At 42.1% G+C, this 21,619-nt stretch overlaps 1 protein-coding gene across 3 annotated transcripts; it reads right to left on the reverse strand.

Annotated features, from left to right (window-relative positions):
* Positions 1-1,703: 1,703 nt before the first annotated feature.
* Positions 1,704-18,004, reverse strand: LOX (lysyl oxidase). 3 transcript variants are annotated; one of them, XM_032335464.1, is made up of 8 exons: positions 17,918-18,004; positions 16,793-17,692; positions 16,342-16,450; positions 14,838-14,975; positions 13,292-13,448; positions 9,312-9,407; positions 8,838-8,953; positions 1,704-4,627 (listed from the first exon to the last, which is right to left on the reverse strand). In XM_032335464.1, the coding sequence occupies exons 2-8, from the start codon at positions 17,415-17,417 to the stop codon at positions 4,621-4,623; spliced, it is 1,248 nt and encodes a 415-aa protein (XP_032191355.1). In that variant the 5' UTR covers positions 17,418-17,692; positions 17,918-18,004; the 3' UTR covers positions 1,704-4,620. The 3 variants fall into 3 exon arrangements, with proteins under 3 accessions (XP_032191355.1, XP_032191354.1, XP_032191356.1); XM_032335463.1 differs by lacking the exon at positions 17,918-18,004 and having other exon boundaries at positions 16,793-17,834; XM_032335465.1 differs by lacking the exons at positions 1,704-4,627; positions 17,918-18,004 and having other exon boundaries at positions 8,834-8,953; positions 16,793-17,837.
* Positions 18,005-21,619: the final 3,615 nt, after the last annotated feature.

The following is a 21,619-nucleotide window of genomic DNA, read 5'->3' on the forward strand; positions in this document are numbered from 1 at the left end:
GTACAACTCAGATTGGCAGAATTCCATTGACAACCCTTACATCCATTTTACCTGCAAGAGCTTGTTAAAAGTAAATTGCTTTTGTGAAGTAATTTAGCAAATTGTCCCCCCGAAGCACTTGCCCACAGTTTGGGGCCTCTTTGCCCTTCCAGGTTACCAGCTTCCAGGCTAATCTGGTACACATTTAATTAAGGATTACTGCTATCACAGTAATCCTTAATTATTTTAAAAGGTTTTATTTATTTATTTGACAGAGATCCCAGGTAGGCAGAGGGGCAGGCAGAGAGAGGGTGGGGGGAAGCAGGCTCCCTGCCAAGCAGAGAGCCCGATGCGGGGCTCGATCCCAGGTCCCTGGGATCATGACCTGAGCCGAAGGCAGAGGCTCAACCCACTGAGCCACCCAGGCACCCCAGCATTGGTTCTCTTTTTATAAATAACTGCTTATAATGAACTGCTTATAATAACTATAAGTCTGCTTATAATAACTGCTTATAATAACTATAAGTCTGCTGAGTATTTAGGCTCAGGTATATTTCTTATAAACTTTGCGCAGTGTGGTTCTTTTCTTAATGCCTGCTCTCCATCCCTAGATGTTGTTGGTAATGGTGACTAAGGTTAGGATCCGTTCATATATGAGTTTCTTTTTAAAACATCAACTAGAGGGGTGTCTGGGTGGCTCAGTCGGTTATGCATCCAACTCCTGATGTCAGCCCAGGTCATGGTCTTAGGGTTGTGAGATTGAGCCCCACATCCCGCTCAACATCTTAGGGTTCTCTCTTTCCTTCTTTACCTTCCACTCCCTCTCTTAAAAAGAAAAAAAAAGAAGAAAGAAACATCAGCTAGATTCTTACCCATCAAAAACAAGTTTCGAGTTATGTGAGCTCATTAAACAATTTATTGATACAAAAAGCAGTTAAGCAAAACCACCAACCATAGACGTGGTTTTAAGAGTTTAACCTAAAATGAAAGTCCTATCATTTATTTATACTTAACAACAAATGACCACTACAGACACTTGAAATCATTTATTCAAGGCATTTTTACATATCTTGCAATCCATAATATAAGCATATAATAAAAGAATGTGAGCGTGTAAAGAAGAATATAAAGCCAGTGTCTGGGCATTTAAAATAAGAGCTCTTCAAAGAAGTTACATATGTTTTACAAATAGGTTACCTGAAAATTTTGGAAGAAAGTAAAACTTCATTAAAAACACTACAATACCAGATCACATGTCACTTAGTTTGTAGCAAGCAGTTATATATTGCTTAAAAGTTTATAACCTGTGAGCTAAGACTTAATACATTTTACATTCAAGTTGAAATATCTCAGCACCATTTTGGTTTGAAGGATAAACGAAATGCTTTAAGTGTTCAAAAGTGGCCCAGGACTTTTGGTAGTTGGGAATGAAATTGAGCTATTGATTGAATATGTTGATTGTGAATATGAATTCTAAACATAAAAAGTATAGAAAAGGGGTAATTTTTACTTATCAGTGACAGTACGGTTAATATCAAAACAAGTTATGTTTAAACAAAATATTGTCTACATTTTCAGAAAGTTTGCTGGAGATGAATTCTCATCTGCCACAGTCATTTTAGTGCACTGCATTTGTTCCATAATCTGAATATTGGGGATGTTTATAAGTGTGAATTTCCTAAAAGATTTCAGAGAGAGAAAAAAATGTTCATTATTACGAATAATACTTAGTGAATAATTAGATGATAGAGATTGTGAAAAAAATTACTATGTAAAAAAATAAAGATTTCCTGGAAATGGGCAATGAATTCTTGTGGATAGTTGTGGATTCGCACATTATAGTACTATTGGGAGACTGAATCCTAGCCTCAGAGACATCTTTAATCCAGACTACAGTCTGAATAGTTATGAAACTGCTAAAATGGCATATGGAAGGAGTCAATAAATTACTTTCCTATTTATCCCATTTTTTTCAGAGTCTTTGTTAGTCTAAAAGCCAGTCCCTTTTCAGTACTCAACATTCTTAGGTTTACTTCTACTTCCTATTATAAAAATATCTTATGTGGAATTTGGTAAGACTGGATTAGGGTTTTTATTTAAATTTTATTAATGGATGACTTTTACCAGTTAATCATTATATGCGAGTTTTTATGGTTATTCAGAGGAGAGATCCCTTGAGGTTCAAAAATATCAAGTGTTAAATCAATACCTGTGAGTTGTTTGGGATTGTTTAGGGGTAGTGGAAGGAAGGAATATTTACATAAGGAATAAGAAAGAATCTTTAGCCTCCTAATTGAATTTTTTTTTCAAAATCAACCCAATAGTAGGTGTTATATTTAAGAGGCAGACATTTCAAGGATTGAAAACATAGTTTTAATTATTAGTAACACATACATGCATATAACTATTTATTTTAACTTATTTTTTAAAATAAAATATGGTCATGAAAAACAATAGTGCTAAAAATAGAAAATTTTTAGACATGTACTTATAACTGTTAAAAATGACATAAGGTGAATCTAAAGGGTAAGAATGACATTTTTTTATACTTACTGAGGTTAGGAGATGGGGTGTTTTTTTGTGTGTTTTGTTGTTGTTGTTGTTTTTGCTTTTTTTAAATATCCCAAGACCTACCATATAAGTGCCTGACATGTATCAGACCCTCAAATGTTGATGGGTGGACAGACAGATGGAAGGCTCAGTGAATGATAGCAAATGTCTTCTCAGATGTGTCCCAAGGCCGTAATAGCGTTTTTACAAGGGTAAGAATCTCAATGAAATGATAGGCCTTAATATGTAGATACCAGTCTGGCTCAGTATTAATACTGACAGTAGTTTTGTTTTTGTTTTTGTTTTTGTTTTTAAGGAAGTATATTAAAATATCTCTATGAGGAAAGAATATGACTTGAAAGGATCATTCTACAGTCTTAAAACTAAATAAGCAACTTAAGGCAAAGAGGTACATCAAAGAAGTTACTCCATAGCTCAGATACTAGCTCAGTGGAAGTTCTGGGTCTCTATCAAGTTGCATTCTCCATTGGTCAGTATGTGCCCCAGCAGATGAGGTTGACTTCCACCCCGGATGACTGTCCGTCTCTAGCCCCCCTTGCTGCACTAGGCACTAGTGCGAAACGACTCCTCGTAGTTGGTGTGGACTTCACAACTCTGTGATGTATGATACCAGCTTACCAACTCAATTTTAAATTCTACCAAACTAGAAATCTCTCACTTGAGATTTTTATACTGGGTAATGTAGTAAGACTTCTGCCTAAGCACCACTAACTTAAAAGTGTCATTTGATTTCTCTCTGCACCTTTTGGAACTAGGGGAAAATAAAAAAGGCAATTTTCCAAATTTTGTTGTGGCACGTGGTTTCACAGTTTTAAAATAAAATCACAGCTGTCTCATTATGCAGCATAGTTGTTTGTTTTACAGAAAGTTATTTTTTCCCCCTTATTCACCAACACCTCAACTATGTAATGTTACATGGTTTTTGGTTTATACTTCAGACAACACAGAAAAAATACATATATATTACTGAGTCCTGGATGACCTGATAATGTTCCTATATCCAGATATTATGTTATATATTCTGGATTATTCAAATATTTTTAGCATTCTTCATTTAAAAAGAGGAACATTAAAAAAAAATGTAGACAAGTTGAAAATCCCAAGGTATTTTTCATTAATGTTTTAAAGTATTTGAGAGACAGCTGTGGTTTGGGGGACTTGTTTGTATGATTTTTATGTCAACCAGGAAAATTTTTCAGTACTTACTTAAGCGCATATATGGTTTCTCTAAATATATTGCATCTATCATCAGAATGACTTCCCGTAGACAAAACTGTCCTCCGTACACCAGTCCCCAGAATGGTGATTTTAAGAATGCCACTTACAAGGTCTCTGCCCATAGGAAAATTAAAGAATTGAGAGAGCATCAACGAATGTCAGACGGGAGTTGGGCAGCTCAGTTTCTTAATTTGTTCCGAAACAAAAGCTGACTTAAGTCAGACTGAAATTGTACATTAAACAGAAAGACAGGAGTTTACTAACTTTAAAATGTAAACATAAAAATTTATATAGGGATGTAACTATCTGAGTACATATATTGCGATTTCTCTGCTATATAGTAATATTTCTTGACACCAATGGTAATGTTTGTTCCTTCCTCAGCACCAGATGTGTCTGTATCTACTTGAACAGTAGGAGCCTCCTTTCTAAATTAATCTATGCGAAGACAAATACAAGCAGTTATTGTTATGGTTCACTGAAGTTAAGAAAATTTTCAGTTAATGGTAATTTTGGCTCATTCGCTAAAATGTTATTTTCCCCTTTACACCATAATTTCCAAAGGAGCATAAGAAATTTGGATATCCGTCAAAGAGCCAAAGTGTGCATCTACAGAATGGAAACACTGTTCATTCACAAAGTAATATGAATAATATTAAAAATTTCCCAAGTAAGGCCAATTTAAATGTTCAAAATCCAGTTATGTGCTTTGTTATAAAACAGTCCAAACAAAAATTCCTTTGTTGTTTTCTGTTCTTTCAAAATATATAAATCCTACTGAAGTTAATCTATTTTTTTCCCACTTCAGAACACGAGGCACTGATTGATCCATTGGGAGTTTTGGCTTGCTTTCTAATACCTAGATTAAGAAAACAAAATAAGACAAATTAATAACTTGATAATATTATGAATGAGTACAGTAGACAAGTTTAACGTGGACCCTTTAAAAAAAAAATCTCTAGCAGTTTTCCTCCACCTATGCAGTAGTCACCCTATGAAATTACCCACTAATACATTATTTTAACGATGATTTGAAGGAAGTGACTCTGTTAGCTACAGAAAGTGTATGCCTGATACCTACAGACTTAATGTTTAGAGTTAAAAGAAATAGCCTCTGAAGTAATCAAGAGTAAATCAGGACTTAAAGGAACAGCAGCCCCGTCCAGAGGAGTTCACTCCATGGAGCATGTTTACTCCATGGTTTGGGGCGTATCCATCTAGAAGCAGGTCCCTGGCCTCTGTGCCATCTCAAGTTACTCCTTTCCCAGGGCGATTTTGGACCTAGATGGATGCCTTAATAGGCAGAGACTGAGTCAAAGCCAGCCAATCCAATACGGTTTTTATACTGTGATCATAGATCCCCATGTAAAAAAACTAAGCACTCCAAATCATAAACCAGTGATTTCCAAATATTAAGTTTTGTGAGAGGAGAATTTAAATCATAAGGTCATAAAACTGAACTGGGTCACAGTCCCTCAGTTCATACGTTTTGTTGACAATGAGGAAAAAGAGGGAGAGAGCTGGGGCTCCTGGGTGGTTAAACATCCAGCTCTTGCTTTCCGCTAAGGTCGTGATCTCAGGGTCCTGAAATCCCTCCCCTGCACTGGGTTTTGTGTGTGTGTGTTTTTAAGGAGAGACAGCGAGAGAGGGAACACAGGCAGGGGGAGTGCGAGAGGGAGAATCAGGTTTCCTGCTAAGCAGGGACCCTGATGAGGGCTCTATCTCAGGATCCTGGGATCATGACCTGAGCCAGAGGTAGAGGCTTAATGACTGAGCACTGGGTTCTATGTGTGGAGTCAGCTTGACATTCTCTGGATCCCTCTGCTCCTCTCCCAGCGCACATGCACGCGTACCAGGCACTCACTCGTGCTCACTCTTTCTTTCTCTCTCTAATAAATAAATCTTTAAAAAAAGAAAAAAAAAAGAGGCAGAGTAGATCTATCAAAGATATACGCTGTCCTCCTGGGTAGTTTTTACACACCAGTGGAATGTTCTCCAGTACGTGATTAGCATGAAAACATTAAGCGAACTGAGGTATGATAGATCTTGAAGGCTTAAAAAGGTACAATAACATCACCAAGGGAATCATATGCTGGCTGCTGTCAGAGCCACCAGACTGACCACACAGCTTTAGGCAAGCTACTCTCCTTGCTCAAGGAGCTTCAAAGACTCCCCATGGCCTTCAGACTGAAGTTCAGACTTCTTAGCCTGCTCGTCAGTGCTTCCTTTTGATCAGGTCCCAACTTACTCTTCCATCCTTTTCACCCAAATCTTAACTCCTTAGCCACACTAGAAGTTTGGGTTTTCCAAGTATGCCTTGCAGTTTCTCGCTGCCGGTGGTACTGACTCCTCCTGGCATTCCCTTCCTGAGCTGCTCCCCCTGCCACCCTCCGTGCAGTCCTCCTCAGCCTTCAAGGCCCAGCTCACATGCTGCCCTAGAGCCACTCCCGAATGTCAGCCAGAGGAGACGTCTCCTTCCTCTGAATGCTGATCCTTAGCAAGGGAGACCAGAAGTGAAGGTCAGAATAAAGGAGGCAGGCATCATTCTCCTGAAGGCGAGGGTTCCCCTCTCAAGGTCTCTGCACATCTCTCATTATTTTTTCCCACCTCATAAAGTGGTTCTTGTTATTTGATTACAAATCACTATGGGTCCTTTCATTTCCATATTTCCATCTGATCCATATGGCTTATTAAAATGTTACCTCAACCCCTCTTACAATATAGTTACAGTCAGTAACAACTGGTTTCAAAACAAAAAGAACAACTTTGTGCTGGAGTAATGTAACCATTTTTATTTATTCTAAATACCTGGCGATATCCAATTCAGTAGATTCCATTCAGAAACATTCTATGCCACAAGAGTCACATCTCCAGACTTGTTCTCAGCCATTGGACCGGGGGCTCACCTAGAGGTCCTTCTGTTTCCCCTGCATTTTATCTTACCAATCATGGAATTTTCATAGTGTCTCTCTATTACAGTTTTATGTGTATTTCTCTCAGCCCCTCAGTTTTCCTCATCCTAAGTTCCCCCGAAGGAGAGGGTCATTTGTCTCCTGTTGGAGTGTTGAATAAGAGACTACACGGTGGCCAGCCTAAACCCAGGGTTGCAGTGATAGACAAGAGTCTGGGTGTAATACAGCTACAAGGGACAGGGAGGGGTCAGAAATCATATTTATCTTCGCCTCACTCTCGAATACCTCATGTAGGACCTCAATAAATACATAGCTCAAAAGTGAGAAAGCCAATGAATAAAGAGAATGAGTGAATAAGGAATCCTAAAAATTAAGAGAAATTAATTAATCCATGTATTTGACATTATTTTCATTTATTTTAGCTTCAATGACACTGATGTGCTGAGGATTTGCATTTCTACTTTGATCAGCTCCACACAATAGGGGCCATAAACCCAGCCAGGTTTTCTGCATGGTGTGCACGTTCAGAAGGATATATGTGGTCATATTTTTTCGATGCTGTCCCTTTGCCGTCATAGGCTGCGTCTATCCCTAAAGCTGTGATAACACTTGCCGAGCACAGGCTCAGCTCCTTTATGGAAGAAGGAAAGGGCTCCCTCCGAGGTGAATGCAGCCCAAGCCACAGTGCATGGCCGTGTCTGTGGAAAAGGGACTGCTCTATGGAAGCCTCACCTACCCCCAGCCAGGAGCCCAGGGGTGGGGAAGAACCTGCACAACCAGGCTGAGGTGAGTTTGGGCAGTCCCACAAACTACAGATTGACGTGTGGCCAACCAGTGTCCTGGGTTGTGTATCCAGGAGAAATGTGTATTAAGTTGCTGGTGTAGCTTTGTGCCAAGTCCCCACGTGACCCCAGAGGCGCTGGTGCTCCTCCCATGTTGATGTATATTCAGTGTCATTCTAAAGGTGTTTTCATGGTTGGTCTCAGTCACAGGGGACACAGGTGGTTAGGCTCGCTAATCCCGCAACACTAGAGCAGACAGGGCTTCAAGGATGGAGGAGCACAGAGACAAGCCAATTAAACTACCTAACTTTGCTCCATTACTTTCATCCCAGCATCACCCCTGTTAATATTCACATGCTGGGATTCCCTCCGAGATTTTATTCCCAGAAGGGTCTCAGGGCTAAGCAAACGGTGGAGGGACCTCCACACACCCCTCCTTTGTATAGGGTATTTTTCTAGTACTTGTGATTTTGGAACTTGAATTTGTAAAATCTTGGTTCCTACGGAATGGGCGGTCTGACCTCTTCAGTAGAGTACTTTAAGGCAGTGATTTTCAAAAGACACTTTAAAGAACTCTAGGAATGTCTTCAGAGCTGCTTCATGGACGCTGGCAGAGAGACAGGAAATCCAACTGTTTGGGATCCCACAAGGTCATCCACACTGCGTATCGCATGCTTTACATATTCAGCAACCACACAGGCTTTTTGGGGTAAACAGTGTGTTCTGTGTGTATGTCTTATCTTAGAAGCTAAGCTTTAGATTGATAAAAACCTGAGTACATCTCCCCACCCCCTTTTCTAGCATCAGCAAAGAAAGATCGGCTCTAATTATGTGATAGCACAGACCATTTTACAAGAAACTGCAGTAATAATGGAAACAGACACAGGTAGGGGTTCCTGGGCAGCTCAGGCAGTTAAGCATCTGCCCCCATCAGGTCATGATCTCAGGGTCCTGGGATCAAATCCTGAGTCAGGTTCCCTGCTCAGTCAGGAGTCTGCTTCTCCCTCTCCTTCTGCCCCCTCCTGCTTCTGCTCTCTCTCTTGCTTTCAAATAAATAAAAATAAAAATATTAACTTAAAAAAAGAAAAAAGAGGGGCTCCTGAGTGGCTCAGTTGGTTTAACAGCTGCCTTCGGCTCAGGTCGTGATCCCGGAGTCCCGGGATTGAGTCCCGCATCTGGCTCCCAGCTCCACGGGGAGTCTGCTTCTCCCTCTGACCCTCTCGTCTCTCACTGTCTCTCTCTCAGATAAATGAATAAATAAAATCTTTAAAAAAAAAAAAAGAAAAAAGAAAAGAAACAGACATATATATAACGCCTGTCAGTGAACTAAAACCCTTTGAGAAGAGAATGACTAAGCTAGGAGAATAGGACTCACGGTGAAATTGTGCAGCCCGAGGCATACGCATGGTGTCCCGTGTAGCGGATTTCACAGCGCACGACATTGTTAGAATAGTCCGATTCAGGCACCAGGTAGCTGGGGTTCACACTGACCTAGGCAATGTAAACATCATCCACATTTCAGATTTCATCAGCAGTGTTTCGCTGGTTAATTTCTTCCCATTTCCACAGGGCTAGAACAAGGAAATGCTTCAACTAGATGAAGCAGGGAGGGGATTTTAAAGGTAAGGGAAGTGGTGAAATTCTGGAGAACTTATAGAAGGAGGGTCTACATTCTCCCCCAAGTTCCTTAAAATATCTTTTTCCTATAGGTAGGTTGGTTTAGAAATATTTCTAGGGAGACATAGAATTGCTTGCAGGATCGTGATTATTGAAAAGTGAATTCAGAAGGGGGAGCCCATTGAGTTGCAGTCAAAATAAATGAAAGGTTTCTATTTTCAAAGGTCTCTACCTTTAAAATGTAGTTTCCAGGTTTTACATCCGTAATATCAATCCACTGGCAGTCTATGTCTGCATTATAGGTATCATAGCAGCCAGGACTCAACCCCTAAAACAAATAAAATTTGAAAATGTAAAAAGGTGGCATATGGTTAGAATATATTAATAAATATGATTATCATTTGCAAATTAAACTTTAAGTTAGTACTTATAAGAGTCTGACATAAAACTATACTTATATTGCATCTCCTTTGAGAAGTATATATTACTCAGCCTTATAGCACCTCCAGCTAAAAAAATACAGGACTAATATAAGTAGTAGTACATCTAGCTTCTTAAAAGTGTCATCAACCACCAGTGAGAAATATAATCTTAAGGGACAGAATAGGCCTCCATCAAAATTCTAGAATATCACCAGTTCAGGAATAAAGGCCCTGTAATAATCCACCTGTCTCTCATGACCTCAGTACGATCCTCCCCACTTTCTCTTGGAAATCACCTTCCTTTTACTCTGAATGCCCCGATTTTTTAGTGTTTGTTCTCTAATGCTCTGTATTATAATGTTACCGTCTAAGAATCTATCTTGCTAGAGATTAGAAACTCCCTGAGGGTGGCGTCTTTGTTGCATTTTTGAGTCGCTAATGTTGATAAAGTAGGCAGCATGTGCCAGGTGCAGTTTTAAACATGCTACATCTATAAATTCATTTTTCACAAGTACATTAAATTGGTGCTATTCTTATCCCCATTTTGCAGGTGAGGAAAACGAGTCACTTTGAGGTCAATCAGGTCACTCAAGGATATTATAGCTAGTAAGTGGCTGAGCTGGCTTTCCATTTAGATGTTCAGGGCCCAGGGTCCCTGGGTCCCAGCCACACTATTCTCTCTCTCTCACATTGCCACTGAAAGACATTATTGAATTAAAGGGATGAATGTATGCCTCAGAAAATGAATACCACCACATCACTCCATTTGCTAAGATATTCACTTCAGTAAGGAAATTAGTGCCTTCTACAGGCAGGTAAGAGAAAAATTCCAGTAAGATAGGGTCCTTGTTCTCCAGAAAGTTACAATCTGGGGAAATGTGCTCAAATTGGAGTCTGTAGGTATCTTCTTGATTCCAATAGTTCTTCTGGAGAAGTTTGAATTGTTGTATTTTCATTTGAATACTAACCTAAAGTAAATTTAAAAGCATATGCTAGAATCATTTTAAGTCTTACTGCTATTTCATTTTGGCTCCCAAAATTTCTTTGGCATTTAAGATCACTTTGGTCACCAAAGAGAAGGCAAAATCCTCTGAGCATATTCTAGTGATGCTTGTGTGGATCTTGCTGGATTGGGGAAGAATGGCACAGCCCTGTGCTCTCACACAACACACAATAACACAGACAGGCCAACCTCAAAAGTACCTGTGCTTCAGTGGGGAGAACCATATAAAGATTTTTCAATTTCTGGGCCCAGCACATTAATTCTGATTCTGGCACATATTAGATACTCAGTAAGCATTAGCTATCTTAAATGTTGCTACTTGTGGCTAACAAGAAGTCCTACGGCCTCCCATGGCTTTGTAATACCTCCATTGGATGAGCTACTATGTGTTTAAGACTTTAAAGAACACCACAATGCTGATCTTACCTTCAAGTGAACAAAAGAGCTTTAAAGAGTGCTGAAATTGGTACTCCAGCTGGCAGGATTTAAGTTAAGTTTTAACTTTGATTATTTGAACTAGCGAACAAGTAATGGGAATTTTTAAGGCTGTTAAAATATCAGGCATGTCCTATATTCAAGGTCAAACTTTATTTTTATTTTTTCTTTAAAGATTTTATTTATTTATTTGACAGACAGAGATCAGAAGCAGGTAGAGAGGCTGGCAGGGGTGAGGGAGGGGGTGGAAGAAGGAGTGGGGAAGGGGGAAGCAGGCTCCCCGCTGAGCAAAGAGCCCCGATGCAGGACTTGATCCCAGGACCCTGAGATCATGACCTGAGCTGAAGGCAGAGGCCTTAACCCACTGAGCCACCCAGGCGCCCCAAGGTCAAACTTTAAAAACAGATGAAATGTAGAACCTTGGGGCACCTGGTTGGCTCAGCCAGTTAAGCTCTGCCTTTGGCTCAGGTCATGATCTCAGGGTCGTCGGATCGGGCCCCATGTCAGGCTCCCTGCTCAGTGGGGAACCTGTTTCTCCCTCTGCCCACCTGCCACTCATGTCTCTCAAATAAATAAAATCTTAAAAAAAAAAAAAAAAAGAAAAGAAAAAGAAAAGAAATGTAGAGCCTTAGCCAATGCCATCTAAATTAGCTGTTTTAGCAAAAGAGAACTGATGTTTACATTAAATTAGTGAGGTCACTGTAACTGTTTCCAGTTTCACATATGTTGAAAATGTCAATTTTTTAGCTCAGAACTTAGGAGTTTTATGGAAGTGTAGATATTAAGGAAGTTATATCTACTTTTCTGTTTGGATACATTCTAACAACCTTGTAATACAACTATTCTAAGTCAACACTGGGGCTTTGTGAGAGTGGTTTTGCCCCTTTAAATGAAGTCCATGTTCAAGAACCACCAGTCTAGTGAAAAACATAAATACGCCAACCACTTGTAATGCAAGACCTGGTGAACAGTGGTTAAACGGGACATGCATGGAAGATGATTAATAAGGAAGGAAATGAGATGGGGTCTCCCTGGAAGACCAGAAGTGCCATAAATACCTATAGACAGAAAGTCAAATATTTCAACAAAAAGCTGCCTAGATTGCCTTTTTTTCTAAATGGAGAGAATAAACTCCAGGGCCCCTGCCCAGGCGGGTGACCACTATGGAGATCGCTGAGCGGAAAGGGAATCTCTCTGCCCACATATGTGTAATGTGTGGGTAGTTTGCATCAACTTTTAGTTAGAGAGTAAGTGCTGCCCCCAGAGCATGTGGAATTGAACCTTGCCCCCTCCAATTGCTCTGATGTTTTTAAGTTCAGAGAAAGAAGCAGTGGTAACATTTAGGTCACTAAAAAGCTTCCTGCCACAGCCCTGGAATGTGCTGCCCGAGCTGCCAGCTGCTGCTCCCCTCGTGCCCTGCCTTATGTATGTTCACTGCTCCTTGCCAAGATTTCGGCTGGACAAAAATTATAATGTCCTCTTACAAATGAAGGTTTCTTATGGAAATACTGGCATAGCTTTTAACTGACACACATTTTCCCATTATAAGACATACACACTGCTTAGGTCAGCACTATTTTTTTAAAAATCCATCCAAAGGACATCTGACATCAATTATACTGTAGGTTTAACTACATATGCGTGGAGAAAGAAATTGTGTCCTTCTGCTCCCATTTGCATGCTTAAAAGAAACCGGTTTTAAAGTGCTTTTTAAGAAACTTAGTTTCTCTCTTTGGCTAACCCCAATCACCATTCTCTCTCTAGCTTAAGATTGGAGGCAAGAATGGTTTTGAAGGTGAGAAAGCAGAAGTGTCTTCACCATTATTTACCAAGCCAGTTAAAGAGTACAGAATGAGTGCAGATACTGGAAACCAGTCCAATTGACTCAGGCACTAAACCTCTGCTTTTCACTGTAGAACACAATGATTATGCACATTGACCTTCTATGATGATGAAATTCTTTAAAAATAATTTGAGTTTGGGGTGCCTGGGTAACTCAGTCACTTTTAAATGTCCAACTCTTGATTTCAGTTCAGGTCATGATCTCAGGGTTGTGAGATCACGCCCCAGGTCGGGCTCCACTCTGGGCTTGGAGCCTGGTTGAGGTTCCCTCTCTCCCTCTTCTTCTGCCCCTCCCTGTCCTTTCTCACCCTTTCTAAAAATAAATACTTTAATGATAATAATTTGAGTCATCAAGCAACCAGCTTCCTTTTCCCAATTATTTTCCATCTTGATAGATGACCCCCTACATCAAACAGTTTATAAAGGACTGGCAGGAGGAAAGAAAAAGAGAAGACCATACTGTTTTCTCTCTGAAGCCTGTGGGTTCCTGAGGTCAGGGAGCCAACCCACCTGTGTATGAGCAGTACATGCAAATCGCCTGTGGTAGCCATAGTCACAGGATGTGTCCTCAAGACAGAAACTTGCTTTGTGGCCTTCAGCCACTCTCCTCTGGGTGCTGGCATCAAGGAGGTCATAGTGGCTGAATTCATCCATGCTGTGATAATGTCTGATGTCCCACACAACACAGAGACACAGGTCAAGAACACACAGAGAAAGTCATGAGGACTTTAGATGACTTCCCCACGGCCTCCCACACTTGTTTCCACATTACAAGTGAGATCCCACTTACCTTCTTAAAGCCAGATTCATGCTGGCTTTTTCCCCCCAGGACCATCTATCAAACCTGTAAGCCTTTAACTTTGCTTATAAGAAAAAAGGACTTATTTTGAGTATTTTGTTTTCCTATTCCACCCTGTTTTATCTTTGAATATTAAGTAGAAATAGACACTAAATGATCTGTGTTTAAGTAAAACCTGCCATATGCTCTCTAGTCTGTTTCTTTTGGCTGGCGGTCCTGATGTTTTATTCCAAATAAAAGAAGAGCACATGACTCTTGGGACGTTTCTGTGAGATTTTTAAAAAATGTAAAACCATTACTAAAATGCAAAGGAAAAGTACTGCTATGTTTTCCCCACATCGTTTATACTAATATAAACTTTTTAGTATAAACTTCTATTTAGATACAAAATAATTCTATTTTATCAGAAAATTAGGTGTTCATATCTGCCTTTCTCATTTCATTTAAGGTCCTGAGATGTGTATCTTCTCACATGAGGGAAGAACAAGAAAAAATTGGCTCCAGTTGCAGAAGGTTTCTGGACATCCATCAGTATTTCCCGACATTACCGGGATTCCTAGGCAAGTTACCAAGGCAAATTATAGAATCACTTTATATAGAGATCATTAAATTTAGGATAGAACAGACAATTACCCTGGGTTTGACACAGGCATTTTAAAATATAGAGGTAGGTTCTTCTCAGCTCATGGAGTATATCATCTCTCTCTTTCTTTGAGACTGGTGTATGAATCCTTCTGATAAGTACTTGTGGTTTTTATTACATGCTAAGTAGGGCAGCTGCATAGCTCAGTTGGTTAAGCATCTGCTTTCAGCTAGGATTATGATCTCGGGGTTCTGGGATTGAGCCTCATGTTGGGCTCCCTTCTCTGTGGAGTCTGCTTCTCCCTCTGCCCCTCCTCCCACTGGTTCCCTCAACTCTCTCTCTCTTTCAAATCAATAATTTTTTTTAAAAAAATGCTAGCTAACTATAGATGATTTTTGTCTATAACAAGCTTTTTTAGAAATCTTACCTGTAGTACATTGGAATAAAATTCTAGTGAAGCCAATTGCTGTATCCTATCAGCGGTTTTAATAAGCTGAACGTAGAAGATTTTAAAAACAGGATCTGGTAGTTGATGTATGTTCTTAAAAATAGACTCCGTTGATATTGTCACATTACACAGAGAAAATTCTAGAAATAAGACTTTGCATTTATGCATCAAGAACTCTCTGAAAAAGGAAAACACTCAGAAGTACCCAGAATGCCCATCCACTTACTGGTGACAACTGTGCCATTCCCAGGAATATCTCGGTCGGCTTGGTAAGAAATCTGATGTCCCTTGGTTTTTCACTCTTTGGGGGAATCTTAGCAGCACCCTGTGATCATAATCTCTAACATCTGCTCTGTATGCTGAGCTGTGATTTTGAAAAAGAAGACATTATTACTTTCACAGGATATTAACTGAAGACTAAAGCAAAACCTTTTCCATTTTTTAATGGCAACTACCTCCCACCTTCAACTAGACTATCAGTTGCAAGAGGCATTCTGCTTATTTTGTTTATTGCTGAATTTCCAGGTACTAGAACAGCACCTGGCAAGTGGCCAGAGTACAGTGAATATTTGCAGAATGAGTGAATGAACGACAACTATGGAAATCTGCAATTAAAACGTGAAAAAGCGTAATAAAATTGGCATTAGAAATGTACATGTGATAAGTAAATTCTGTATTTATAATAATTTCTTGTTTAACCACATGAATGAGTAGAAAGTATCCCAAATAATAAAAAAATCCTATGTGCTTAATAAGAACTTTGAATTCAGCAATAGGTTTCTTTTTAAACACTTTCCTAATATAAAGTGGGGAAATAATTCTAGAAGTGTACACCCAGATTAGATAAATAATGTTGTAACTTAGCTATCTTGAAAACAATGGCATGACTGTAAAAATATCCTAGGGAGCGAGTGATGCAAGGAATAAAAATGGTAAGTTCAGCTTTCTTCTCTTCCTTCGGCCTGACAGTTATAAAGGGTCAGAGTGGGAGAACTATACAGCTGAACAGATAAACATTACTCTGTCCCTTCTAAAATATTTTGTGTGAATATATATTCACATGCTGTTGAGTATTTTCACTTTCCACTTGAAAAATTTTTATGAGACCTATCAAAACATCTTTTGCTCCCTCTGCTGGTTTCCCAGGAGCAAAGTCAGAGAATTCCATCCCCCAAACTGCTATGATTTTATTTTAGGACTGATTGAAAAACAAAGCTCTTGCTTATGTTCGTATTCCAGCTGAAGTAATATCAAAACAACGAAGTTAAATTGTGGCCTCAAACAAAAGAAGAAAACCTAACCTTTGCTGAAGAGGGGTGCCCCACTGGCAAGTTAGCCCTCTTTTTTTTAAGGGGTCATTAACAAGCTCTCCTATTACAATATTTTTTTCCACCTTATTGTACAGTTCTTTATTAGAAAGTTATGGGAAACCATTGGTTCCAAGGTTTGAGGATCTTGGAAAAAGAGCATGAGATCCCAGTTCTCCAGGATAAGGGTTTGCCCCCATCTCCCTGATTTGTGTCACAGTTTGAAAGAAAGAACCCACAGAAATCTTCAGAATGTTAACTCTCCATCCAGGTCCGCAAGCCCAGGAGACCACATTCCACTTCGCAGCTCTTGCCCCACTTCCCAACTCCTGTCTCCGTGGAACAAGAGCGATCAGAACCAGGCACAGGAACGGCGCCTGAAGCGAGATGGGGCAGCCAGGCCGCGGAGATCCCCGCCGGTACCTGGCCAAGCAGTTTTCCTCTGCAGCGCATCTCAGGTTGTACATGGACATCTTCTGCACGTACGTGGACGCCTGGATGTAGTACGGGTCTGGCACCAGGTCCGGGAGACCTAAATGTCAGAAGGCGATGGGGAGAGGTGGCTGTGAGACAACCCAGTGCCCCCTCCCCCAGCTCCGGGTCCCTTCATGTCCCTTACTTTTCACCCTTCACGCAACCCGGCTACAGAAAGCAGGAGACCGGGGGAGGCCCAGGGCTGCGGAGCAAAGTAGAAAGAGAGCAGGAGGGGCCAGGCGCGCGGTTTGCACCAGATTCCAGGGCTGCCTCGGCAGGCGCAGGGGGAGGGATCGGATCAGCGGGGACTAAGGCCTGCCGCGCCCATGCAGCCACGTTGGGGAGCCACAATGTTGGGGAAGGGGTGCGCGGCTGCCTCCTGCAACTTGGGGGTGCTTACCGTACTGGAAGTAGCCGGTGCCGTATCCGGGCCGGTACCTGCTCCCAGGCCGGGGCCTTTCGTACGTGTCATAGTAGTTGTAATAGGGGTTGTCGTCGGAGTACTTGTAGGGGTTGTACGGGTCGTCGCCCACCATGCCGTCTACGCGGCTGGGTGGCTGCAGGTTACTGAGCGCCGGGCGCTCTCCCAGCGCCGTCCGGTTGCCGTCTCTCGAGTCCCCAGCATCGCGGGCCCCGGACGGCGAGTAGCCAGCTTGGAACCAATGGCGGGCGGCGGGTCTGGGTCGGCCGGCGACCCCCGACGAGCCTGCAGCTTGCTCGCGTGCTGCCGCCGTGCGGTTGCGGAGCAGCAGGATGGGCATGCGCGGCTGCGGGGCTGCGGCGTTGGCCGCGCCCGGGGCGGTGGTGCCCGGGTCCCGTCGGCGCTGCGGCTGGTACTGCGAGCCCAGGCTCAGCAGGCTGAACACCTGCCCGTTGTTCTCCCATTGGATCCTCTGGCGCCAGGCGGCCGGAGCCGCCGGCTGCTGGCGAGGGGGCTGCTGCTGGCCAGCGGCCGGTGGGGCGCAGCGCAGGAGCGCGCAGAGCTGCAGGGGCCCGAGCAGGAGCGCGGTCCAAGCGAAGCGCATCGCTGCCTTTTGCCTGATTGTCCCCACTCCGGGAGGTCGTTGGTCGGAGAAAAGGAAAACGGGGCCCAAATCACGTGAGGGAGGGAGAAATCTTCAAGCGGGGAGGCGGGCGGAGCGCGGGTATCTCAGTCCCTACAAGCAACACCGAGGGTGGGCTGCAGACCCTCGTCCAGTCAAGGCAGCTGCTGGGACGTGGCACCCGCCTGTCTCCTCTTTCCCAGTCCTTCTGGAAGGCGACGGGGAGCGGCGCGGTGGCCCCGGCGAGCGGGCAGCGTCTGGAGCGAAGGAAGGAGGAGAGATTTTAAACTTTCTGGCACGTTTGCAAAGTTACACAAGCAGTTCTGGCCCGGCAGCCCCTCCGCTATTTGTTCACGTAATGCGATTGGAAACGTGCAAGGCGGACAGCTCCTCGCCTCTGCCCCTCCCTCCCTGTCCTGTCCTCCTCCCCCCAGACACGTTGCACAGGGAGCGTTAAGGGGAAAGAACAAAACGGAACACACATCCTGAGACACACTCGGCTTAATCTGGGGCGAACATGCAGGAATTTCAAAAGACTCAGACAGGCGAAGGCAGCCAGGCCATGGGGCGACGCCAAAATATGCATGAAGAAAAATGCTATTAGGTCACCAGCCCTGGAGAGGCGGGAAGTCGGGAGGTGGGGAGGGTGCTGGGGGCGAGAGTCGGGGAGGGGGGCGGGGAGGGATGCTTGTGACTAACGTTTATCCATAAGGAGTTAACCAGACAAATTTCCCAATGCATACTCACTCGCTTTTATGGGAAGCGCCCTCAGCAAATAAACCCCAGGATATCAAATTTTGTTTTTGTGTGTGTAGGTAATATGAGAAATGGGTTACAAATTTGTTTGCTACAGTGAATATTTTAATAACCAAAAGTGAAATTTTACAGGGAACAAAGCCATCTAACACTGAAGGGATGGATAAACCTGTCTCTTTTTCAAAATGCTGGCCTGATTTGGACTCTGAGTGGAAGAGGAGAACTCTCTTTCATCTGCACATTATCTACAGGGACATTTCAATAAAGGAGGCTATACCAGGTCTGCTAGGATCACACTCAGAGGACAGCTTCAAAGGAGCATTTAACATGACTTTTCTCATTGTACATCCAAGGAGGAGGTTTACCTTCGGATTAAAACACACACACACACACACACTTAAATCATTCTTTGTTAAATTTTTGAGAAGTTAGTAAAACATCCTGTGGTGTTTGAGTGATCTTCTGATGTAAGCAGCCTGGGGGTTCAGTTTCTGGTGAGGACAAGGGAGTGGGAGGGGCCAGAGGAGAATCAGGGGGCCAAGATGGGTAGGAGGCAGGTAATGCTGACTGCAAAAAGATGCTTAATGGACCCATTTTTCACATACCAGTTGGGGCAGTGTTGGAAGCATTTCAAAGAAGAAAAAAAAATCTTTAGCCTGATTTAAAACCATGACTCAGAACCAGATTTTAATAACCTTTTTATTGGTCTCATCATTGGGCTGTTGTCTTTAAAGAGACTTCATTATTCACCTCTCTGTGTTGACCTCCGTCTCCCCACATTTAATCACCCCCTTTTGATGATGTGGTGGACAGCTGCTGATTTGAATGCCTACCACCCATTTTCCCTTTTTTCTAGCGAGAACAACGTATTTTGGGAAAATTCCCCTACCCAGCTGCATGGTGGGACTGACTGAGCATTCATGAGACTTCTGTCACTTCAAGCAGTGGCAATGTGATCCCAGCTAGGCTCATCAAACCATCTCCCTACCATTGGAATCATGAGCAGATGGACACCGGGCTCAGAAATGTTGGAGCCTGTGCTTCCTGCCCCTGAAAAAAGTTTCTATGAGTTCTTGCTACACACATTCCCCCTACACTGTTTCAGATCCATACCTTTCAAGACCTGATGGCCCAGCTTTTCCTTCCTTTTCTCCACTGCATTCCTTTGCGGCTTGACATGGTCAAAGTCAATTGCTGTTGGTTGCACTTTAAGAACCCAGACTGATACTGAGGGGGTTTGTGATTGGTTATCTCACTTAATCAGATCTTGTGTTTCTGCATGTGATACCATGGGTTTGGCCCTTTTTGAGTCAAGTTAGATTTGCTCTCCCCATGACCGCACAGCTTCCTAGAAACAGAAGAGTTGCAGACGGAAGCTTGCCAGTAGATTGACAAATCTGTTGCTTATATGGTGAAGGCAAAATCCAAGTGCACATCTCACTGATGGCCGGTGAATAGTGCCCCATCTCTGTCTGAAAGTCAGAGACATGGGGCGCCTGGGTGGTTCAGTGGGTTAAGCCTGTGCCTTCGGCTCAGGTCATGATCTCAGGGTCCTGGGATCAAGCCCTGCATCAGGCTCTCTGCCTGGCGGGGAGCCTGCTTCCCCCTCTCTCTCTCTCTGCCTGCTGCTCTGCCTACTTGTGATTTCTCTCTTTGTCAAATAAATAAATACAATCTTAAAAAAAAAAAGAAAGAGACATTTTATAGAGTTGCCATGTAATTTAAAATTCAAGTATTCAATGTCTCCAAACCCACTAAGAGAAGATAGAGCAAAAAAGAAGCAGGTGTATATAATTTGGATGGACAGGCCAAATGATAGGGGAAGCAGGAAAGGAGAGAATGTAATTATCTCTCATCTCTCCTCTGCCCATGAACAGCTCATTCCCCAGAAAGAGAATCCCGTAACTGCTAGTGCTTGACCACACATTACTAAGGGACGGTCTCTCTGTGGAGATGACACTGTCAGATTGGCAGACCAGAGCAGCCCCTAATGGGAGGGTAGAAAGTTTATGCTGGATGCTAGATAGAATACCATTGTTTCCCACCCTGGTGCTCAAATTAAAAAAAAAAAAAAAATAGCTGTGCATCTTTGAACAGCTGATTTACCTTCCCTCGCTCTTTGTTATCTGTAAGATTCAAGGATTAATTCAAATTATTTCCAAACTGTTTTTCCTAGTTTTAAAGCTGCTGATTTTTGTGAATGGCTTAGTAATTCCAGCAACTTTCCATTTATTCACTATAATGTTGCATTATGATCATTAATATTTCATTAAATAATGTCTTTAGTTGGACTTTAAAAATCTGTTTTTATTTTATGTGTGAGTTAGAGTCTGTGGACTGCTATTTTCCCTTTTTACATACTTATTTTCAGTGAAATTCAGTGTACATTTTGCTTTACACGTGTCTCTTGATTACACTTATGCTCTGAAATGTAGTACATCAATCATCCTGTTGATTTACATGCATGAACACTCAATGAATGTCAACCGATTCCCTCACTTGCAGAATTTATAGCTGAATGAGGTTTATCATTTGTTTTAGATTTGCTCTGACGGACTTAAAAATGTGTTATCAGAGTATAAATTACTAGAACAGTAGTGGTATGCAGTATGTATTTTCTTTCAAGCACATACACAGTACTTCAGGGGAGAAAACACATTACCCTTTGTCACCCATCCTAATGAGATGTTTAGTTGGTTTTCTCTCTCCTCCACTTTCTCTAAACTCTCTCTGGCCTAAGACTTAGCCAGCTGAAACAAACATATGGCTACCACACGGGGGGATTGTAGGAGATGCTCACTGGAGCCACACATCATGCTGTCTGTGCAATGACAAAACTATTGTTCACAAAACAGGAGAAATCGTACTTCCTTCTAATCGACACTAAGATAACAACAACAATGGCAGCTGTGTCAAAATACCTTTAGCTTTTTAACTTTGGTAAGAGTCAGAGCTGATTCCACTTTGACCTGGAGATTTTCTTTTCATGGACAGTTCTGCAGTATAGACCATATTGAAGAAGAGTGTTGAAATGAGACTAATTCTCTTTTTTAGGTTGTGGACTATTGTTATCAAAAGTTTTTTTAATTAAAAAAATTTTTTTAAAGATTTTATTTATTTCTCTGAGAGAGAGAGAGAGAGCGCGCATGGGGGGTGCGGGGTGGTGGTAACGGACAGAAGGAGAGGGAGAAGCAGACCCCCAGCTGGGCAAGGAGCTGAACATGGGGCTGAAAGTAGATACTTCACCAATGAAGCCATCCAGACACCCCTTAAATTTGATTTTTAAGTAGTCTCTACACTGAATGTGGGGTTTAAACTCACATCCCCAAGTTACTTGCTCTACCTGGTGAGCCAGCCAAGCAACTCATTCGATATCAAAAATTTAAACTGAAACAATGTTTGGCCTGTTGACCAAAAAGTGGAATTTG

Source organism: Mustela erminea, chromosome 3, assembly GCF_009829155.1.
Source record: "Mustela erminea isolate mMusErm1 chromosome 3, mMusErm1.Pri, whole genome shotgun sequence".
NCBI lineage: Eukaryota > Metazoa > Chordata > Mammalia > Carnivora > Mustelidae > Mustela > Mustela erminea.